Source organism: Hyperolius riggenbachi, chromosome 8 (assembly GCF_040937935.1).
Source record: "Hyperolius riggenbachi isolate aHypRig1 chromosome 8, aHypRig1.pri, whole genome shotgun sequence".
Classification (NCBI taxonomy): Eukaryota; Metazoa; Chordata; class Amphibia; order Anura; family Hyperoliidae; genus Hyperolius; species Hyperolius riggenbachi.
In genome coordinates, this window is record NC_090653.1 from 24,982,063 (window position 1) to 25,003,205 (window position 21,143).

The 21,143-nt window shown below is 46.0% G+C and overlaps 1 protein-coding gene across 1 annotated transcript in view; it reads right to left on the minus strand.

The window, feature by feature from the left end:
* Positions 1-12,463: 12,463 nt before the first annotated feature.
* Positions 12,464-21,143, minus strand: part of ERCC2 (ERCC excision repair 2, TFIIH core complex helicase subunit) — a 46,823-nt gene continuing 38,143 nt past the window's right edge. The window contains exons 16-23 of the mRNA XM_068249271.1: positions 20,728-20,791; positions 20,527-20,648; positions 19,961-20,053; positions 18,731-18,803; positions 18,136-18,206; positions 15,995-16,138; positions 14,293-14,436; positions 12,464-12,691 (exon numbers count right to left, since the gene is read on the minus strand). Coding sequence (XP_068105372.1) covers positions 12,599-12,691; positions 14,293-14,436; positions 15,995-16,138; positions 18,136-18,206; positions 18,731-18,803; positions 19,961-20,053; positions 20,527-20,648; positions 20,728-20,791 — 804 coding nt within the window. The 3' untranslated portion in view covers positions 12,464-12,598. The remainder of the gene's footprint in view (positions 12,692-14,292; positions 14,437-15,994; positions 16,139-18,135; positions 18,207-18,730; positions 18,804-19,960; positions 20,054-20,526; positions 20,649-20,727; positions 20,792-21,143) is intronic.

Genomic DNA, 21,143 nt, shown 5'->3' on the forward strand with positions numbered 1-21,143 from the left:
GTCTGGAAAACACTTTCTGCTCTATACACGAGAGCTCATGGGGGTCTCCAGATCTTATTCTAGATTTCATACCAGAAGCTTTCCAATAATATCTGGATAGTATTTTATGCTCTATGCATGAGGGCTCCTGAGAGCCTCCAGATCTCATTCTAGACTTCATATCAGAGGACTCATGGGAGCTTCTGGATTTGGTTATGTACTCTGTATGTGAAAACACCTTCGAGCTGCTTGATCCCCATTGTGTGGTTCATATAATAGAATTCCTGGAAATCTCAGTATCCTATTCTGTGTTTCATATTGGAGGATCCATGGGAAACTCTAGATCAGGGGTATCAAACTCAAATACAAAGTGGGACGAAATTGTACACTGGGACCTAGTCGCGGGTCAACCCCAATGTCTACTGGCCTCTTTCCTCTCTTATAAAGTACACTGGTGTCTAGTGGCTCCCCTCCATCCCCTATACAGTTCTCTGGTGTCTAGTGGCCCTTACCCTCCCCTATACAGTTCCCTGGTGTTTAGTGCTTTTCCTCTACCTCCCCCGCATGGCTTCTCTGGTGTTCTAAGGCTTCACCTCTGGTGGTCTAGAGTGGGCCAAACCTAATGCAAAGTGGGGAAACCACCTGAGGGCCAAATGTAATGGCTCTGAGAGCCAGGTTTGGCCTGCGGGCTGAAGTTTGATATGTATGCTCTAGATCCTTTGTAGAGTCCATCCCAGGTGGGCTTCTCTGTGGATCTCATTTTCTGCTCCATATTGTGGAGAATCAACGGGTATTATTTAAGGCCCAGGTTCTGAAATCCTGTTTTATGGGGTTATATTAGGGTCAGGTTCTTAGCAAGTGTTATAGGTTAGGCTCAGCGGACTGTTCAACTTGTCACAGTCAATTGATTACTTCTGAGTTCATTGGAAAAAAAAGGATGTTCTTGAGGAAGTTAGTGATGCATTCACGAATCAGGAAATTTCTGATGTTAACTTGTGCAGTCTGTTATCCCTTCAGGAAGTTATAAAAAAAAAATCCTGTAAATCTTGAGCCCTATAGTGTTTATTCCTTTAGGGCAGGGCTGCCCAATACGTCGATCGCGATTTACCGGTAGATCGCGACCGCCTTCTTGGTAGATCGCGGCCTCTTGGCCGCGTCTCTTTAAATTTTGCGGCCAGCAGCATGTTTAGCTGCCGGCCAATAAGAATGCAGGGGAGAAGAGTCAGAAGACGCGGCGAGCAGAGAGGGAGGAAAGAGGCGGCGCGGCCGCTACGTCATGGCTAGGGGTGGCGCCGGGCAGCCTGCAACGTGCGTGCTTGTAACATGCCCGGCGCCGCCCCCAGCCATGACGTAGCGGCTGCGCCGCATCTCTCCTCGCCGCGTCTTGCCGTCTTCTCCCCGACATTCTTATTGGTGAGGGGCCTGCCTGCCGGAGGTTCCAAGAGTCCAGAGGACCCTGGCTCCTACGCTGCAGGTACCTATACCTGGCTAAGCTACACTGGGGACCCCTATACCTGGCTAACCTACACTGGGGACCCCTATACCTGGCTAACCTACACTTGGGACCCCTATACCTGGCTAACCTACACTGGGGACCCCTATACCTGGCTAAGCTTACACTGGGGACCCCTATACCTGGCTAAGCTTACACTGGGGGCCCCCTATGCCTGGCTAACCTACACTGGGGGCCCCTATGCCTGGCTAAACTACACTGGGGGCCCCTATGCCTGGCTAACCTACACTGGGGGCCCCTATGCCTGGCTAACCTACACTGGGGGCCCCTATGCCTGGCTAACCTACACTGGGGGCCCATATGCCTGGCTAACCTACACTGGGGGCCCATATGCCTGGCTAACCTACACTGGGGGCCCATATGCCTGGCTAACCTACACTGGGGGCCCATATGCCTGGCTAACCTACACTGAGGGCCCATATGCCTGGCTAACCTACACTGAGGGCCCATATGCCTGGCTAACCTACACTGGGGGCCCATATGCCTGGCTAACCTACACTGGGGGCCCATATGCCTGGTTAACCTACACTGGGGGCCCATATGCCTGGCTAACCTACACTGGGGGCCCATATACCTGGCTAACCTACACTGGGGGCCCATATGCCTGGCTAACCTACACTGGGGGCCCATATGCCTGGCTAACCTATACTGAGGGCCCATATACCTGGCTAACCTATACTGAGGGCCCATATACCAGGCTAACCTATACTGAGGGCCCATATACCAGGCTAACCTATACTGAGGGCACGTAACCTACGCTGCAGGCACATACACCTGGCTAACCTACGCCAGGGGGGGCGCTTTCTTAGCATTTGGGTCGTTGGTAGATCTCCTGGCCTCAGCAAATTTAAAAGTAGCTCGCGAGCCGAAAAAGTGTGGGCACCCCTGCTTTAGGGGGATATTCCTATTTATATTCAGGATATCATTGAATTATAAATACTGTGATAATGTTACTTTCACGCTTACCGGGGTCTCGTAGTGCCGCGGTAGTCTCCCCCCGCCGCAGCTCGTTGTGAGGGAATTCTAAGTCTATGGAGACTCATACAGCATGGTGACGCAATGCGATGATGTAGCTTCGGCGCAGCCGGTAGGATCTCCTGACCTCCCTGGCCCTGTCACACTACACATTCCGGTAAGCTCCACGCCGCTCTCCTATATCTGCAGCCTTGATTCTACCTACCTCACTGTGCTGTACATTATCAATCTAGTTCTCTGGTTGGACTTATTCATGGTCGCTCTGAGATCCTCACAATGGTTATTTCTCACTTTTTCCCTTTGATTCACTCTTAACTTGGTGGCTGCTGTTACTTCACACTGTTTTCTTTTTCCCCTTGTATATTTTTGCATATGTTATTTGAACAGTATATTTACACATATGAATATCTGATGCACTTTATGGTCTTTTACAGAAGATCCACTACTTGCTGCAATGCACTAGCACTTTAATTATTGAATATTGCACATTTTTTTCTATGCCAGATTGAATTTTTGAATAGGATGCCTCTTTGTATATATTGTTTACTTGCTGTCTGACCAGCGGTGCACTGATCCAGCGCCTCACCATATTCATATACGTTATTTTAACACTGTAGGTGAGACACATTGGCCTCAATTCACTAAGCTTATCTCCTGTCTTTAATAACGTTTCTAGAGTTATCACCATGGCGATAAGGCATGTAGTATTCAGGAAACATTTTACCTCAGGCAAACCTAAAGTTAACTCTTTAAGTTAAAGATGACTAAAGTTAACTCTTCAATCCTTAAAATAACCCCAAAGTTAAAGACAGGCTGTTAATTAACTGCATGTGAAAATAACTACAGAGGAGGTAACGTAAAGAGAAACTCCGACCAAGAATTGAACTTCATCCCAATCAGTAGCTGATACCCCCTTTTATATGAGAAATCTATTCCTTTTCACAAACAGACCGTCAGGGGGTGCTGTATGACTGCTATTGTGGTGAAACCCCTCCCACAAGAAACTCTTGAGTACCGAGGTACTCCTGGCAGTTTCCTGTCTGGGAACCTTGTTGCATTGTGGGAAATAGCTGTTTACAGCTGTTTCCAACTGCCAAAAAAAACATGCAGCAGCTACATCACCTGCCAACAGTAAAAATGTCACCATGTAATAAATGTCAGAATGTAAATCAGGGATTTAAAAGATTTTACAATGGGCAAACACTGACAATCATTTATACATAATTATTGTAAAAATGAAGCACTTTTTATTACATTATTTTCACTGGAGTTCCTCTTTAAGGACTTAAGTGATAAGATAACTCTCTCACTGTGAAAACGTATCTCTACACCTTAATAAGGCAAGATCGATGTGTGGAGGTAAGTTTTCTCTTGCCTTATTATCTCTAGGATGATCTTAGTGAATTGAGGCCATTGCACTGCTGCTTGGAGAGTGGGGGGTGTTACTTACTAGCTATTTGGACTTTTATGGGCAAGGGGGATCAGTTTTTATTTTAAGTTTTTTTAAACCTATTGTTGTTGGTCAATAAAGATTTGTATTGCTGTAGTGTCCGAACTTTTCGTTTTGAAAGGATTACTTTCCTAATGGAACTACTTTTTTCTGCGTTTTAATATGCAATGCGATGAGATGGAAGTAAGCTAAATAACCGCATGCCCGCCGCAAACTCTGCAGTGCGTGGACACATGATCTGTGCCTACCGCATGGAATATGCACCAATGCAAGTCTATGGCAAAGCAGTAAGTGTGCACAAGTAATCGCGGTCACAGCATGCATGCGCAGAGTGACGGCAATCCACTGACGCACTTCCAGTCCAGTACGTCACTCAGTTATGAGGCTGGCATCCTACTTTCATGACTAATGATGTATTCAGTATTACGGCTGTTGATTACAGACATGTGCCTAAGTACTGTCTGCCCCTTCTTGTTTCAAGAAAGTATCAGCAAGCAATGATACAGTACATCCTAATGACTTGAGAGGTCACATATCTGTGCCTGCATCACTAGACCTCCTAACTGGGTCGGATTCCAGATATCAGTCTGCGCAGCAATTAGCAGGGAAGGGGAAAAGCATTACACAGCTCAGTCATAGATCTGTTACTCAGCACATTGTCTGCAGGCTCCAATCAGGGCGCAAGTACAAAATATCCTGCAATGCCCACATTCCACCATTGGGGGGAGCAAGAGTCCACACTGAAGACATTCACTGCATAAGCTGAAAGCTCCTGAGACCACTGTGCCACTGTAGCAAAAATAAACTTATGAGATGATGAACTGTATGTGTAGTATGGATAGTTAATAGAACATAAGTAGCAAAGAAAAAGTCTCGTGTTTTCATTTTCAGTTATACTGTATACAGCTTTATTTATAGCATTGCATCAGACTGTCACCGTTGCATGTTTAGCATCCACACTCTGTATTTTAGGCCAGAAACCCACTAGGAGCGATTTTCTGAGCGTTTTGTGATTTGAAAACTCTTGCTAATGTAATGCTATGGGTGTGATCGCACTTGAGCCATGTGATTTTATAAAAATCCCCCATAGTATTGCATTAGCAAGGGCTTTTTCAAATCACTAACGATTAGAAATCGCTCCTAGTGGGTTTCTGGCCTTGAGCTGGAAAACAGAGCAGAGCTAATGACCCTTGAACTTTCCTGCAGTAAAACTTTATCTCAAGCTGTCTCTTGCTGTTTCAGCTATTTAAAAACAGGACTGAGTTTGGCCAAGTTGGTCGAATAGCTCAGATAAGCCCTTTTGCATAGACAACAACTCAAGTAAACAGTTGGATTGACTTGAGCTGCATCTTATCAATCCTTGGTCGCCTCTTATCAGTGATAACGTCTTGTCCTCTTGACAAAAGTTGTCCAACTGTTAACTGATAATTGTGCATTTAAAAGACTTTTGTTGAGCTAGTGTATGAGCCTTAAGCCTGGTCTACACGTGCCGATGTTTCTTATCTCGATTGATAAGATCCGACAGGTCCGATCTCGCCGCGGCCAATTCCCCGCTCGTTCCCCGCAAGCAGACAATAGTGGGGAATCGAGCGGAAGATATGCGGGGACGAGCAGGTATCGAATCCGACGCACGCGCGGACGAGCGGGGACGTGGCGCGGACGAGCGGGGACGCGGAAGAGTCGATCCGGATCGCTACGTGTAGACCAGGCTTAAAGGTTCATACACACCTACCAACTATCTATCCAACTATCTGCCAAACTTGTCTGTTAAGCCCCATACAACTTTTGTTGTAAAACAAGTTGAAACAACTAAAAAAAAAGTATTTTGCTATTGTTCAAACAGCTGATAAGACTGATAAGAAGTCAATCCAACTGTTGGATTGATTTATCAGTCTTATCTTTTTGAACAATAGCAAAATACTTTTTTTAGTTGATTCAACTAGTTTCACAACAAAAACTGTTGGACAATTGTGCTGCATAAAAGACCACTGTTGAGCGTGTGTATAGGGGCTTAACAGACAAGTTTGGCAGATAGTTGGAGAGATAGGTAGGTGTGTATGAACCTTTATAGAGAACCAGAGACGAAGCACCCTCATGTATTTTACCATATAGATCAGTGGGAACATTAGAGAAAACACCTACCCTTGCTTCTAATCAGCCCTGACAAAATCCCAGACTGAGCATTCAGTCTGCCTTTGCTATAATGGCCTCAATTCACTAAGCTTATCTCCTGTCTTTAATAACATTTCTAGAGTTATCATCATGGTGATGAGGCATGTAGTATTTAGAAAACATTTTACCTCAGGCAAACCTAAAGTTAACTCTTCTGTCTTTAAGTTAACGCTGCAATCCTTAAAATAACTCCAGAATTCTAAAGTTAACCACTTTGCCGCCCGGGTACAGTATATCTACGCTCCTTTGGACTTCAGTTCCCCGCCCAGAGCGTAGATATACGTACCCTTACACCACTGCCGCCGCTGTCCGCGTTTCCGCCCGGGGATCAATGAACGTGAAAAACCATTCCCGTTCGTTGATCTCTGCCCCCCAGCAATGATCAGCTGCGCGATCATTGTGAAAAAACAAAGTTCCCCAGCCTCCCTGAACTTCCCTCAAGCATACTTCCTACACTTGCAGGACGCATTTACAAAAAATTAGTGTGGCCATCTTGTGGCCAAAAAGTAAAACTACACCCAAAAACATTTTTCATATACAAATATATTATTTTACAATATAAATTAACTCATCAACTCCCACACTCCCCAATTGTTACCAATTTTTTTTTTTAATAAAAAAATTACAATAAAAAAAAACAAATAGTTACCTTAGGGACTGAAATCTGTAAATATTTATATCTAGAGGGTATAACACTGTTACTTTATAAACTATGGGCTTGTAATTAGGGATAGACGCAAAACTGAAAAAAATTGCACCTTTATTTGCAAATAAAATATTGGCGCCAAACATTGGGATAGGGAAATAATTTAAACTGTGTAATAACCGGGACAAATGGGCAAATAAGTTTACATGGATTTTAATTATAGTAGCATGCATTATTTAAAAGCTATAATGGCCGAAAACTGAAAAATGTTTTTTCCCAAATGTTTTCCTATTTTCCCATTAACACATTTAGAATAAAATAATTATTGGCATAATGTCCCACCTAAAGAAAGCCTAATTGGTGGCAAAAAAAACCAAGATATGGTTCATTTAATTGCAAGAAGTAATGATAAAGTTATAGGCGAATGAATGTAAGGAGCGCTGAAAGGTGAAAATTGCTCGGATGTTGAAGGGGTAAAACCCTTCAGTTGTGAAGCGGTTAAAGACGGGCTGTTAATTAACTGCGTGTGAAAATAACTACAGAGGAGGTAACTTAAAGAGAACCTGTACTGAGTAAAAATATTTAAAATAAACACATGAGGTAACTTCAAATGAACATTACATTGTTACCTTGTCATCAGTTCCTCTCAGAAGCTCACCATTTTCTTCTGACAATTATCCCTTCCAGTTCTGACAATATTTTGTCAGATCTGAAATATATCCGTTGCTGTCAGTAAAATATCAGTTGCTGTCAGTTATAGCTGAGAGGAAATCTGATGTACCAGGTAATGTCCATGTTTCCCTATGGCTCAAGTGGGCGATGTTACAGTTTAATTGTGTGCTGACCAGAAAGCTGTTATGTGTTATGGCCATTTTCAAAATGGAGGACGGAAAATTCCCTTGATCACAGTGAACAAACAGGACGCGGGACAGGAGAAAGACACTGAGGAGTAGACTACATGGAAGGTAAGTATGACTTGTGTATGCTTATTTTGACTTTTAATTTTCAGTTCAGGTTTTCTTTAAGGAATGAAGAGATAAGATAACTCTCTCACTATGCAGTGGCAAGTTTACTCTTGCCTTATTATCTCCAGCATGATCTTAGTGAATTGAGGCCAATGACTCAGCTATAATGATTCCTGAGCAGAGCCAGAAGGGGGCAGGCTTGGGCTTGAGAAGACACCAGAAAACACAGACTCGGCTCTAAAGATTCCTGAGCAATTCCTGAGGATTTTATCTGGGCTGATAAGAAGCAGGCTGAGCAGTGAAGAATGAAACAGAGAGGAGGGTAGGTGATTTTACTAATGTTCCCACTGATATATATGGTAAAATACATAAGGGTGCTTTGTCTCTGGTTCACTTTAAAGGAGTTCTTTTGATACTAAATAGAAACCAAACAGACACTTACCTGGGGCTTCTATCGGCCCCCTGTAACTGTCATGTCTCGCGCCGTCCTCCTCAGTTCCCCGCCGCCAGTCCTGATCTGAATAGTCCTTTTGCATGACTGCGGCTGCGCTGCCGTGCTCGCTCCCATCTCCGGGAGCTTACAGCACAATACGAGTAAACCTCATACTGCGCCTGCGCAGTAAGCTCCCAGAGACGCGAGCGCGCAATATTCGTCTTGTTAGACTAATAATTGATCAGTGCCAGGGACCGGAGGATCGTAGGACGGCGCACGACATGATAGCTACAGGGGGCCGGTAGAAGCCCCAGGTAAGTGGTTTTTTTTTGGGGGGGGGTTGCTATCCCCAGAACCCCTCTAAGGGCTGTTTATTTTTATTAGCCACATGTAATAAATTAATTACCTTCCTTACGTTATCATGAGCCTGGCTATGAGGTATGAAACCTACTTGGTCCCTATGGATAAGAACCCTATCTAGTCTCGAAACTGAGATGGAAGTAAAAGTTTTGTAATTATGTTTAAAGAGAACCCGAGGCGGGGTTCTCACAACAAAATCCCCATACAGAGGCTGGCTCTGCCTATCGAGCCCAGCCTCTGTTGCTAATCAGATCCCCCCTAAATCCCCCCTGCGCTCAGCCAGACCCCATAAATTAAAGCCGCGCTGCCGACACGCAGCGTGTCAGCAGCGGCTGTGTTTAGCTTCCTAACGTCAGTCTCCGCTCTCCCCCGCCTCCTGTATCGCTCCGGTCCCCGCCCACGTCCCTTCCCTCCACGCTGATTGGAGGGAAGGGACGCGGGCGGGGACTGGAGCTCTGCAGGAGGAGCTCTGAGACTGATGTTAGGAAGGTAAACACAGCCGCACAGCGCGGCTGTGATTTATGGGGTCTGGAGTGCAGGGGGTATTTAGGGGGGATCTGATTAGCAACAGAGGCTGGGCTCGATAGGCAGAGCCAGCCTCTGTATGGGGATTTTGTTGTGAGAACCCCGCCTCGGGTTCTCTTTAAGAGATAGATCGGTCTGTAATTTTTTACTTCAAGGGGGTCATGAATGATTAGGTTTGGGGATGACCATTACAGTGGACTGGGGGTGGTTGGAAGTCGGGAGACTTTTGAACTTTCATGTATGGCCCCCCCCTACCACCAACACCTCTGTTTTGTCAGAGAGAGTTCAGCCTCAGCCAGCTGGTGTTCATCCAATTTTGTAATTCCTCTAGACAGGCATTGATAGATGCTGATGGGACTTGAGTACCGAGCTTGAAGGACAGATAGTTTTGTGTCGCCTGCGTAACAATGGTATCCTAGGCCACAGTTCTGGACTATTTTGTCCACTGGGAGTAACGAGGGTTTGACCATAATATCCAGAGCCTTCTCTCTCCGTAGTGGAGTACGTAACTTTTTCCAGGGTGGCTTTAGATTTGCTTTAAAATAGCCTGTCTGTCACCAACAAACATGTCACAGTCAAAATCACTCAGATCACTCCTCCCACGTGCCAACATTCTGATATTTTATGTAAACATTAACTGAAGCACCTGATCTGTATCTGCATTATTTTATGCAATGCCCATCTGCCACTCGATTGATTAGATATTTGCATGGAGGAGGGTTTCTGAAGTAAGAGTAGGATGTTGTGTACACAGAGGTGATCTTATAGAGTCACCTCCACCAGCTGATATGTGAATAATGTCACACAGAGGCAGCAGCACATGCTGAGTCACACGGAGACAGACGACATGGAGGGTGATGTGAGTGACAGTGATGATATTTGTCGATGTGATGAAAAGTGCGGCCACTTATCTGCAGCTGTTTAACTGCCAGAGAAAGTTGTCAGTAATAGAATACTGATTCTGGAAGGAGGACATCTCATGTCATTGTTTTACGTTTATAAAACACTAGCAGATGACCCGGCATGTAATTGGCTGGTGATGGCTCCGCCCACTTTTTCTAACCCTAACACACATTTACTCAATGACCAAGTTTCTTCAGAGCTTTGCAGTCTTTGGCATCAATAATTTGCACTGAAATGAAACAAATCTGATTGGCTGTTTGTGGCTCCACCCCCTTTTCTGAATTTGAGCCCCAGTCACCAAATGACCAACTGTACCAGGTTTGAGGCTTGTGCCATTAACAAAGCAAAAATGGCAGCAATTAAAGTGAACCTCCAGACTAAAAATCGACTCAGCAGCACTGAAAAGGCTTTGTGTTTCTTAAACAGTTTCACAGCATCAGAACTTTGTTTCTCTTATGCAAGTCTCTTTTTTTAGCTGCACAGAAGAAAACTGCCCGGGCATTTTTCCCCTGATGCTGTGCAAAGCATGATGGGATTTCTGATGTTGTTGCTCTCCTTCTGCTGTTTTGGTGCAAATTTTTTTTTTTTACATTTTGAATTTGACATTTGAAGCCTAGCGCGCTCAGCTGGGAGGGGTTATCAGGACACAGGACAGTTGGAACTGTGTCTCCTGCTCCTTGTCACCTCCTTTCAACCAAAAAGATGGCAGCCCCCATGAATCACAAACATTTGCCTGTTCTTTTAAAACCGGGTGGGTAAGAGATTATATTACCTAGCTATTTTAATTAACATAACTAATGTAACTTAATGACAGTATGTTTGTTTAGGCTGAAGTTCCCCTTTAAATATTCCCCTCAAGAATCAATAGGTGAATTTTGATTGTTTTTTTTCTGAATATTAATCCCAGTCACCCAGTGACCAACTGTGCAAAGTTTGAAAACTCTGCCATTAACAGTGTAAGGGCCCTTTTCCACTAGCTGCGGTTTTGCCAAAAACGCAAAACGGATGCGTTTGCTGATTCTGAAGTGCAGACTGTTTCAAATAAGAATCTTGGGTGGCGATCGCCACTAGGAGACTGTAAGACGGCAAAACTGCCATCTATTTACACGGTACAACGCTGGGATCTATGGCACGGCTGTCCCCTGGGAGGCACAAGAGCGATCGGCTGTCATAGGCTGATGCCGGTGATTGGCTGGAGGAGGAAGGGAGGGAGGGCTAGGGATGGAATAAAAATCGTGAAATTTATTTAAAATAAATAAAATAAACAAACAGGGTGGCAGGGATCAGAGCCCACCAACAGAAATCTCTGTTGGTTGGCAGAAAAGGAGGGGGGGGAATCACTTGTGTGCCGAGTTGTGCAGCCTTGCAGCGAGCCCTTAAAGCTGCAGTGGCCGAAATTGTAAGAAATAGCCTGGTCACTAGGGGGGTGTAAGCCTACGGTCCTCAAGTGGTTAAAGAGGGATTGTCAGCCACAAAACCAAATTCTATTTAAACACTGCTGTGTGTTTAAAATGCTGCCAGAAATCTCACCCTGCAGTACAAGCTCTGTAATCTTTTCAGGAATCTCTCTGCTGTTATTATATTCTCTCAGTCCCCCAAGCTCTTTTCTGTGCCATCGCCAAGGACAGTGAGAGAAGGGAGGCTTGTCATCTACCCTCCCACCTTTCTGCTTCTCACGGATTGGTTGAGCAGAATGCAATGCAACACTGCCTAGCTGAAATATGATCCTCTGCTCACTCGTGTTTACAAGCATGGCTGAGGTGACTCAGCGATTGGAGCAGAACTGAAAAAAAAGTTAAAGGGAAGAAATGACATCAGGATTTAGTCTCAAACTGTGGGCTAAAGACATGGTCTCCACCAGGAACAGAATTCTCTTCATTTACTATATAGAATTGTACATACTGTATGTGACTATTAAGAACTACATATGTCCTGACACTTTCTGCCTGCTTGTGGCAGTACTGACTGTGGGAAATTCAGATTTCATTGGAAGTGGCCAGTCTAGGAGTGAGGTGGAGCAATCAGTGAGATTATCCAGTCAGAATTCAGTGGGTGTGGCCAGCCTAGGACTGAGGTGGAGCCATCAGTGATATTATCCAGTCAGATTTCAGTGGGTGTGGCCAGCCTAGGAGTGAGGTAGAGCCATCAGTGATATTATCCAGCCAGATTTCAGTGGGTGTGGCCAGCATAGGAGTGAGGTGGAGCCATCAGTGATATTATCCAGTCAGATTTCATTGGAAGTGGCCAGTCTAGGAGTGAGGTGGAGCCATCAGTGAGATTATCCAGTCAGAATTCAGTAGGTGTGGTCAGCCTAGGAGTGAGGTGGAGCCATCAGTGATATTATCCAGTCAGATTTCAGTGGGTGTGGCTAGTCTAGGAGTGAGGCAGATCCTATTAGTAGTGTGGAGGTACAGATGTCATCTGTAATACAGCCAACTGGCAGGAAGAGGGTTTTGCTACACTATAGGGAAAAATACTCTGTGACTGACTGCTGATGTATCACATTGTGGTTACGGCAATAAATGACACCAATAACACAAAATATTATAAACACTTTAATGTAGTATGTAAAAACACATACAATCTCAATGTACTGTGCATTGCCTGCACATTTGTCATGTGCTGCGCGTATTGGGGACACCAATACTGACATCTCCATTGCTGGCTCCGTCCACTGTCACACCTGGTGAGCGATTTCCTGTATCCTCTGCAGCATTTCCTCTGACTCCAGCTGCTCCAAAGTCAACAAAGACAATCCCAACTGGTCCTCCTGTCCAGGAAAAATCCAGGATCACAAATAATCAAGCCAGTCTTCCAAACACACCACCTCCTCTACCCTTCCCTGTAGCTCCGGTAGAGCACCATGTAAAAAAAAATACAGCGTACAGCTGGGAATAACAGACTTGGAGAAGGACTGGGGAATAATGATTGATAAGTTAAGCGATCGTACTCAATGCCAAGCAGCAGCAGCTCAAGCTAATAAAATTCTGGGATGCATAAAATCCCAAGATGCTAGTATACTACTCCCTCTATATAAATCACTTGTGAGCCCACATCTGGAGTATGGGATACAGTACAATGTATCCCACAGACACTGAACTTCTGGAATGGGTACAAAGATGAGCAACTAAATTAATCAAAGGGATAGAAAATTTCAATTACCAATGTCGTACAAACTGGGCTTATTTAGCTTGGAAAAAAGGCAACGGAGCTTGAAAAGCTTGGCAGATGAGGTTTTTGTCCCTAGGACTAGGGGAACATGATCTGCGCGTGGAGGTAAAAAGGTTTTGCCATCTATTTAGGAAGGGGTTCTTTACAGTAAGAGTTGTAAAAACCTAGAGAATCTTACTTCAAAAAGTAGTTACAGCAAATTCTATATCTGTATTTAAAGAGGAACTCCGGTGAAAATAATGTGATAAAAACGTGCTTCATTTTTACAATAATTATGTATAAATGATTTAGTCAGTGTTTGCCCATTGTAAACGCTTTTAAATCCCTGATTTACATTCTGACATTTATCACATGGTGACATTTTTTACTGCTGGCAGGTGATGTAGCTGCTGCATGGTTTTTGGCAGTTGGAAACAGCTGTAAACAGCTATTTCCCACAATGCAACAAGGTTCACAGACAGGAAGCTGCCAGGAGTACCTCGGTACTCAAAGTTTCTTGTGGGAGGGGTTTCACCACAATATCAGTCATACAGCGCCCCCTGATGGTCTGTTTGTGAAAAGGAATAGATTTCTCATGTAAAAGGGGGTATCAGCTACTGACTGGGATAAAGTTCAATTCTTGGCCACGGATTCTCTTTAAAGGAGGCTTGGATGTTTTCCTTGTATTGAAGGACATCCACAAGCTATAATTAATAGGTAATTAATTTAGGGATTTTATCTGACTGCATTCTGGAGTCGGGAAGGATTTTTTTCCCCTTTTAAGGCTAATTGGCCCAGGCCTTGGAAGGTTTTGTGCCTTTCCTGAATAAACTGGGATATGTGCAGGTTCAAGGAGGACAGTGATTTTTTTTTTCTGGTTGAAATAGGACGGATGTCTTTTTTTCAACCAAACCAACTATGTAACCATAAACTTTATTACCACTCTCACACTGCACACACCTCTTTCCTCCTGCACAAACCCCTCCTACAACACACAGCCTCCCACCATAACAACCCAATCAGTATAGACAGCAGAGATTGCTGTGACTTGACAAATGTAGCACAACACATACACTACAGACACATGAATAAAATAAGAGGTATATGGGTGCGCTATATATGTCACACGTGCCCCTTTACACACACACACGCACGCACGCATGCACGCACACTCAGGCAGCCTGCAGCACACACCTACTTCCAGGCAGTGGAGAGACTCACCTTGCGGAAGGGTTGTGCCATCTCTCGCAGGAAGTGCCGGGAGAGGTGAATGCACTCATCCACTGTCAGGTTTAGGTTGGCGTCTGTCAGATGTTCCTGAATCCACAAAGGCAACTTCCCTCTCTTGTCAGCGCGTGCGTACCTCTGCCAGAGAGAGACAGACTTGTCAAAGATTACACAACCATGGTGTTTTCTACAACACATATGTGAGGTGGAAGAAGGCGTGTGAGGTCACTGGTGAGGTGGAAGAAGGTGCGTGAGGTCACTGGTGAGTAGGAGGAGGTGCGTGAGGTCACTAGTGGGGTGGATGAAGGTGCGTAAGGTCACTGGTGAGGTGGAAGAAGGTGCGTGAGGTCACTGGTGAGGTGAAAGGTGTGTGAGATCACTGGTGAGGTGGAAGGTGTGTGAGGTCACCGGTGAGTGGGAGGAGGTGCGTGAGGTCACTGGTGGGGTGGGAGGAGGTGCGTGAGGTCACTGGTGGGGTGGATGAAGGTGCGTGAGGTCACTGGTGAGGTGGAAAAAGGTGTGTGAGGTCACTGGTGATGTGGAAGAAGGTGTGTGAGGTCACTGGTGAGCTGTAAGGCAGCGTGTGAGATCACTGGTGAGTGGGAGGAGGTGCGAAAGGTCACTGGTGAGGTGGAAGTAGGTGTGTGAGGTCACTGGTGAGGTGGAAGTTGTGTGAGGTCACTGGTGAGGTGGAAGGCGGCGTGTGATGTCACTGGTGAGGTGGAAGGCGGCGTGTGAGATCACTGGTGAGTGGGAGGAGGTGCGAAAGGTCACTGGTGAGGTGGAAGTAGGTGTGTGAGGTCACTGGTGAGGTGGAAGTTGTGTGAGGTCACTGGTGAGGTGGAAGGCGGCGTGTGATGTCACTGGTGAGGTGGAAGGCGGCGTGTGAGATCACTGGTGAGGTGGAAGGTGTGTGATGTCACTTGAGTGGGAGGAGGTGTGGGAGGTCACTGGTGAGGTGGATGAAGGATGGGAGGTCACTGGTGAGGTGGAAGAAGGTGTGTGAGGTCACTGGTGAGGTGGGAGGAGGTTTGGGAGATCACCGGTGAGTGGGAGGAGATGTGTGAGGTCACCGGTGAGGTGGAAGAAGGCGTGAGGTCACTGGTGAGGTGGAAGGTGTGTGAGGTCACTGGTGAGGTGGAAGAAGGTGTGTGAGGTCACTGGTGAGGTGGAAGGAGGCGTGTGAGGTCACTGGTGAGGTGGAAGGAGGCATGTGAGGTCACTGGTGAGGTGGAAGAAGGTGTGTGAGGTCACTGGTGAGGTGGGAGGAGGTTTGGGAGATCACTGGTGAGTGGGAGGAGGTGTGTGAGGTCACTGGTGAGTGGGAGGAGGTGTGTGAGGTCACTGGTGAGGTGGAAGAAGGCGTGAGGTCACTGGTGAGGTGGAAGAAGGTGTGTGAGGTCACTGGTGAGGTGGAAGAAGGTGTGTGAGGTCACTGGTGAGGTGGAAGGTGGTGTGTGAGGTCACTGGTGAGGTGGAAGGCGGCGTGTGAGATCACTGGTGAGGTGGAAGGCGGCGTGTGAGATCACTGGTGAGGTGGAAGGCGGCGTGTGAGATCACTGGTGAGGTGGAAGGTGTGTGAGGTCAATGGTAAGGTGGAAGAAGGCGTGTGAGGTCACTGGTGAGGTGGAAGGTATGTGAGGTCACTGTTGAGGTGGGAGGAGGTTTGGGAGATCACTGGACATGCTCTTCATACCTTATCAGCGAACAGCATGATGCCATAATCTGTCTTCCCGCGGATCGCTCGGCCCACACACTGCGCCGCATGTCTCATTGCATCAAACGTTAAGAAGTCATTCTCACGCAGGTGGAACTGATCCCGCAAGAACTGCAGGCGAGCCTGAGAAGATTAAGAGAGGAATGTGAAACAATGTAGTGGAGAGAAGTGGGTTGGGGGGAACGTGGAGGGTTCTGGGGAAGAGTTTGAAAAGATAGAGAAATGGGGGGGGGGGGGGGGGAGAGAGTTTGAAGAAATAAGATTGGAGCCTTATTCAATAACATTTAACCCCTGAGGTTTTTAAATTAACTCCATCTGATCTAGCGTATTGCACTCGAAACATCCTTCAGGAATGGCCACTACTTTGCTAAGCATTATTTTTTTTAAATGCATTTTAAAGGGAATAATAAGAAAAACATGAAAACAATCATTAATTCTCAGTTTTCAGCCATTATTGTTTTAAATTAAAATGTGCTTTGATAAATAAAACCCACACATTTTATTTGCCCATTTGTCCTGGTTATTACAACGTTTAAATTGTGTCCCTAGTACTGTGATGGCTAACCTTGGTACTCCAGCTGTGGTGGAACTACAAGTCCCATGAGGCATTGCAATACTCTAACAGCTCTAAGCATAACTCGGGGAGGCAGAAGCATGATGGGATTTGTAGTTTTGTCACAGCTGGAGTGCCTAGGTTAGCCATCACTGCCCTTGTACAATGTATGGTGAAAGTATTTTATCTGGAAATTTTTTAATACTATATGAATAATTAAAATCCTTTATTTGCAAAAATAACAGTAATATACCCTCATGACAAGCATATTAAAAAGTTCATAAGGTAACTATTTATGTATTTTTTTTTTAAGTATGTAATTTTTTTTTTTTACAAGTGTTCGTTCGTTCGACACAATCGTGCGCACCCGAGAGGGGAGATTAAGCTGTCATATGACAGCTGACATCTCCCCTCAGTGATCAGGAGCCATCGCGTATGGCTGCTGATTACGTGATCACTGCGCTCGCCGGCGGATCATAGTGATCACAATTAGAGAAGCGGCGGTCTGAGGAGAAGAAGAGGATCCACTCACCTTCCTAACATTCCCCCGGCGAACATTGCAATTCTCTGCTCTGGCCGGCATCCCCGCTCACTCTGACGGAAGTGTCAGGTCCCGGCATGATGACGTCATCAAGCCGCGACCTGGAACTTAACGGCAGTACGTTGCAAGGATGCCGGCCAGAGCGCAGGGGGCTAGAGCTGCTCATCGCTGGAGCCTGGGAGGTGAGTAAAGGCTGCTGGCAATATGGGGGGACACCTGGGGACACCATACCCAGCTAGCCCTACTAGGGATCCGGCTGCCTGACCCCCCAAATGCCCCCCCCCCCACATGTAAAATGACCTGGTCCTTAAGCAGCCGGTCCCCAAAGGGTTAAAGATGCCCCCTGCTATAATCTCACAGCGACACTCCTGCTATGTATTCCAGCTCCCACACAGAAACTGAACATTACATGACTGTCCTGCGATCTGGAGTGTTTGCACAGACACACAAAGGTTTTATGATATCTAATTCGTTTTCAGGAGAGATGTCCGCAGTCTCACTGCTGACAGGTTATGGATTAGTCCATGTCCGCATGGGGGATTCTCAGTATTACCTCTATTCTTTACTAAAGCACTCCCTAGAAAGGATGTATGCTAACATGTCAGACAGCTTCCTTACTTGTTTGTAAACTATTGTGGCAGTTGATCTGAGTAACTGCCATCCAGTAAGTGCTTTTAAAAATAAATAAATAACTGAGAATACCACATGAGGAGATGGACTAATCCAAAACCTGACAGATCTGTAAGATTTTCATAGCTACTCTACAGCGAAAAAGGAAAAAAAAAATTATAGAACATTTTATTCTGGAAAATAATAAACAATTTGTGTGTATGTATTTTACATTTGACAAGTTTTTTTTTCACAATAGTTGATATTACTCCTGTTTCCTAGCTTTTAATTCTTCTGCACTTACTGTATGCTAAAAATAGATGGTAAAGTATCTCCCATGAGAAAACTTTGGAAAAATAAGTTAAGTAAGTAAGTTAAAAGTGTTAAAATTCACAAAGCAATAATGGGGCGTCTTACTTTCAATATACGGCTCTGGGTGTAGACATAGGGGACCCCAAACATGATCACCGCCCGGCCGTAGTGGTGCACTGGAGAGGGGAACGGAAATGACAAATACAGACATAAGGATGCCAAACATCAGAATTATAAATAATTATAAATGATACATAATTCAATTACAAGCCCCGCTTCTGCAGTCCACGTGACATCTCTGTGTCTGGGGAATAAATATACTAAATATACATCTCTCTAGCTATATACTCCCAACAAGATGAAGCTGGTTATTCCCAGGATACACTTAACATTTGGTGCTCGGGCCTTTTCCTGCGCAGCCCCTACTCTATGGAACTCACTTCCACAATCAGTACGAGAGGCTCCTTCTCTGGATGGCTTTAAAAAACGGCTAAAAACTCACCTCTTTTCCCGAGCCTTTGAGACTGCATAATGCAGGGTCACAGCGCTTTGAGTCCCCAGGGAGAAAAGCGCTATAGAAATATTATTGTTATTGTTATATACTCCATGTACAGCGGAATGGGATATGCTGGCGCTTTATAAATCAATAAACAATACCTCCCCCCTCCCCGTAAGATGACACCCCAGTGTTTGTACTCACCAAAGTCAATTCCCTCTGAGACTTTCCCTCGGGCCACAGAGAGCAGGATGGCTCCCCGCCCATTCTCACATGCCTGCCAATAGGAAGAGAGTGATGCAAGGAACATCAGTGTGATCACAGCAAATATAGTACAGTGCAAGCTGCTCCTGCCCTTCCCCTCTCCATAGTACAGTACATGCTGCTCCTGCCCTTCCCCTCTCTATAGTACAATGCATGCTGCTCCTGCCCTTCCCCTCTCCATAGTACAGTGCATGCTGCTCCTCCCCTTCCCCTCTCCATAATACAGTGCATGCTGCTCCTGCCCATCCCCTCTCTATAGTACAATGCATGCTGCTCCTGCCCTTCCCCTCTCTATAGTACAATGCATGCTGCTCCTGCCCTTTCCCTCTCCATAGTACAGTGCATGCTGCACCTGCCCTTTCCCTCTCCATAATACAGTACATGCTGCTCCTCCCCTTCCCCTCTCCATAGTTCAGTACATGCTGCTCCTTCCCCTCTCCATAGTTCAGTACATGCTGCTCCTTCCCCTCTCCATAGTACAGTACATGCTGCTCCTCGCCTTCCCCTCTCCATAGTACAGTGCATGCTGCTCCTGCCCTTCCCCTCTCCATAGTACAGTGCATGCTGCTCCTCGCCTTCCCCTCTCCATAGTACAGTGCATGCTGCTCCTGCCCTTCCCCTCTCCATAGTACAGTGCATGCTGCTCCTCCCCTTCCCCTCTCCATAGTACAGTGCATGCTGCTCCTGCCCTTCCCCTCTCCATAGTACAGTACATGCTGCTCCTGCCCTTCCTCTCTCCATAGAACAGTACACGCTGCTCCTGCCCTTCCCCTCTCCATAGTACAGTGCATGCTGCTCCTCCCCTTCCCCTCTCCATAGTACAGTGCATGCTGCTCCTGCCCCTCCCCTCTCCATAGTACAGTGCATGCTGCTCCTCCACTTCCCCTCTCCATAGCACAGTACATGCTGCTCCTCCCCTCCCTCCCCTCCCTCCCCCCACCTTTGATAGAACAATACATGCTGCTCCTTTTCCCCCCTCCTTTCTCACTCATTCATCATTTTATATGTTAGGTTGCAGGTGTATGAGAAGCTCTGATCATCAGCTATGATTGCAGGTGACCTCTTGTGGCAGAGCAGGAGTACTGCAGGTGGCAAGACCACCACTCTGTCACCGGAAGTTTTTAGAGCAGATAACCACACCCACATATGCCCCTGGGGCAATAGCGTTACCTCCTGGTACTTCTCCAGGGCCACACTCGTCTCTGCGCCATCCTGCGTCTCAATAAAGATCAGCTTGTTCCTCTGAATATTCTCCAAAATTCCCTAGTGGGAAATAACCACAAAAAACACACACAAAGACACATAAAGAACCACAAAAAAAACACATCATAAAGAAGATACATCAGGACACACCCCCAACACTCATGCAGCATATTAGAAAACAGGAAACACTGCAGGCCACACCCTCAACAATCATGTAGCCAGAGGGATGAAGAAGATACAACAGGACACCACCCAACAAACATAAAAAAATATATAACAGGACACCCCCACACACAATCAGGAAGCCAGTTATAAAACAGGAAACACTACAGGCCACACCCCCAACAATCAGGCAGACACAGCAGGCCACACCCTCAACAATCACGCAGCCTGTGGGAAAACTGGAAACCCTGCAGGCCACACCACCAACACTTTTGCAGTCTGTGGGGAAAAAAAAAACACTGAAAGCCACGCCCCCAGTAATCATGCATCCAATGAAGTGAGAAGTGGATGATGAGGATATGGTGACATACCTGTTCATACCAGGAGGCCACAATGTTCTCCATATACTGGTAGCTGGTGAAAAATCCCACAATCCCATCGGGCACGATTGACGACATTTCCAGGAGGAGGTTCCCATAATTCCGCATGACAGCTGTAAGGGGACAGAAACGTAATTATAGGGGGACCCAGGAAGGAGGACACGCCCCAGAAATGCTGATGATAAAACTTACCCAGGTCCTCGCGTGTCTCAAACTTGGAGGTCATCGCCACTTGGTCATTTCCTCTTCCTATAACCTGGGAGGATGGAAGAACCATCTGTGAGGAGTCTCCCATTATGTGAAGAGCCTATTTATTCACTGCTGCCCCCTGTCTACATCACCTGACACTCCAAGACTACAACAGCCCAAATCATCCAGCCCATGCCACACCCCAATGTAATCCTCCAATCAGCATCCGTATACAGTGAGCATCTACCCTGGATAGTGCACTGATTAAGGGGCTCTGCCTCTGACACAGGTGACCTGGGTTTGAATCTCCACTCTTCCTGTTCAGTAAAGGAGTCCTTGGGCAAGACTGCCTAGCACTGCTAAGCGCTTTGAGTCTGCCAGGAGAAAACCGCAATATAAATGTTACTTGTCTTGTCTAC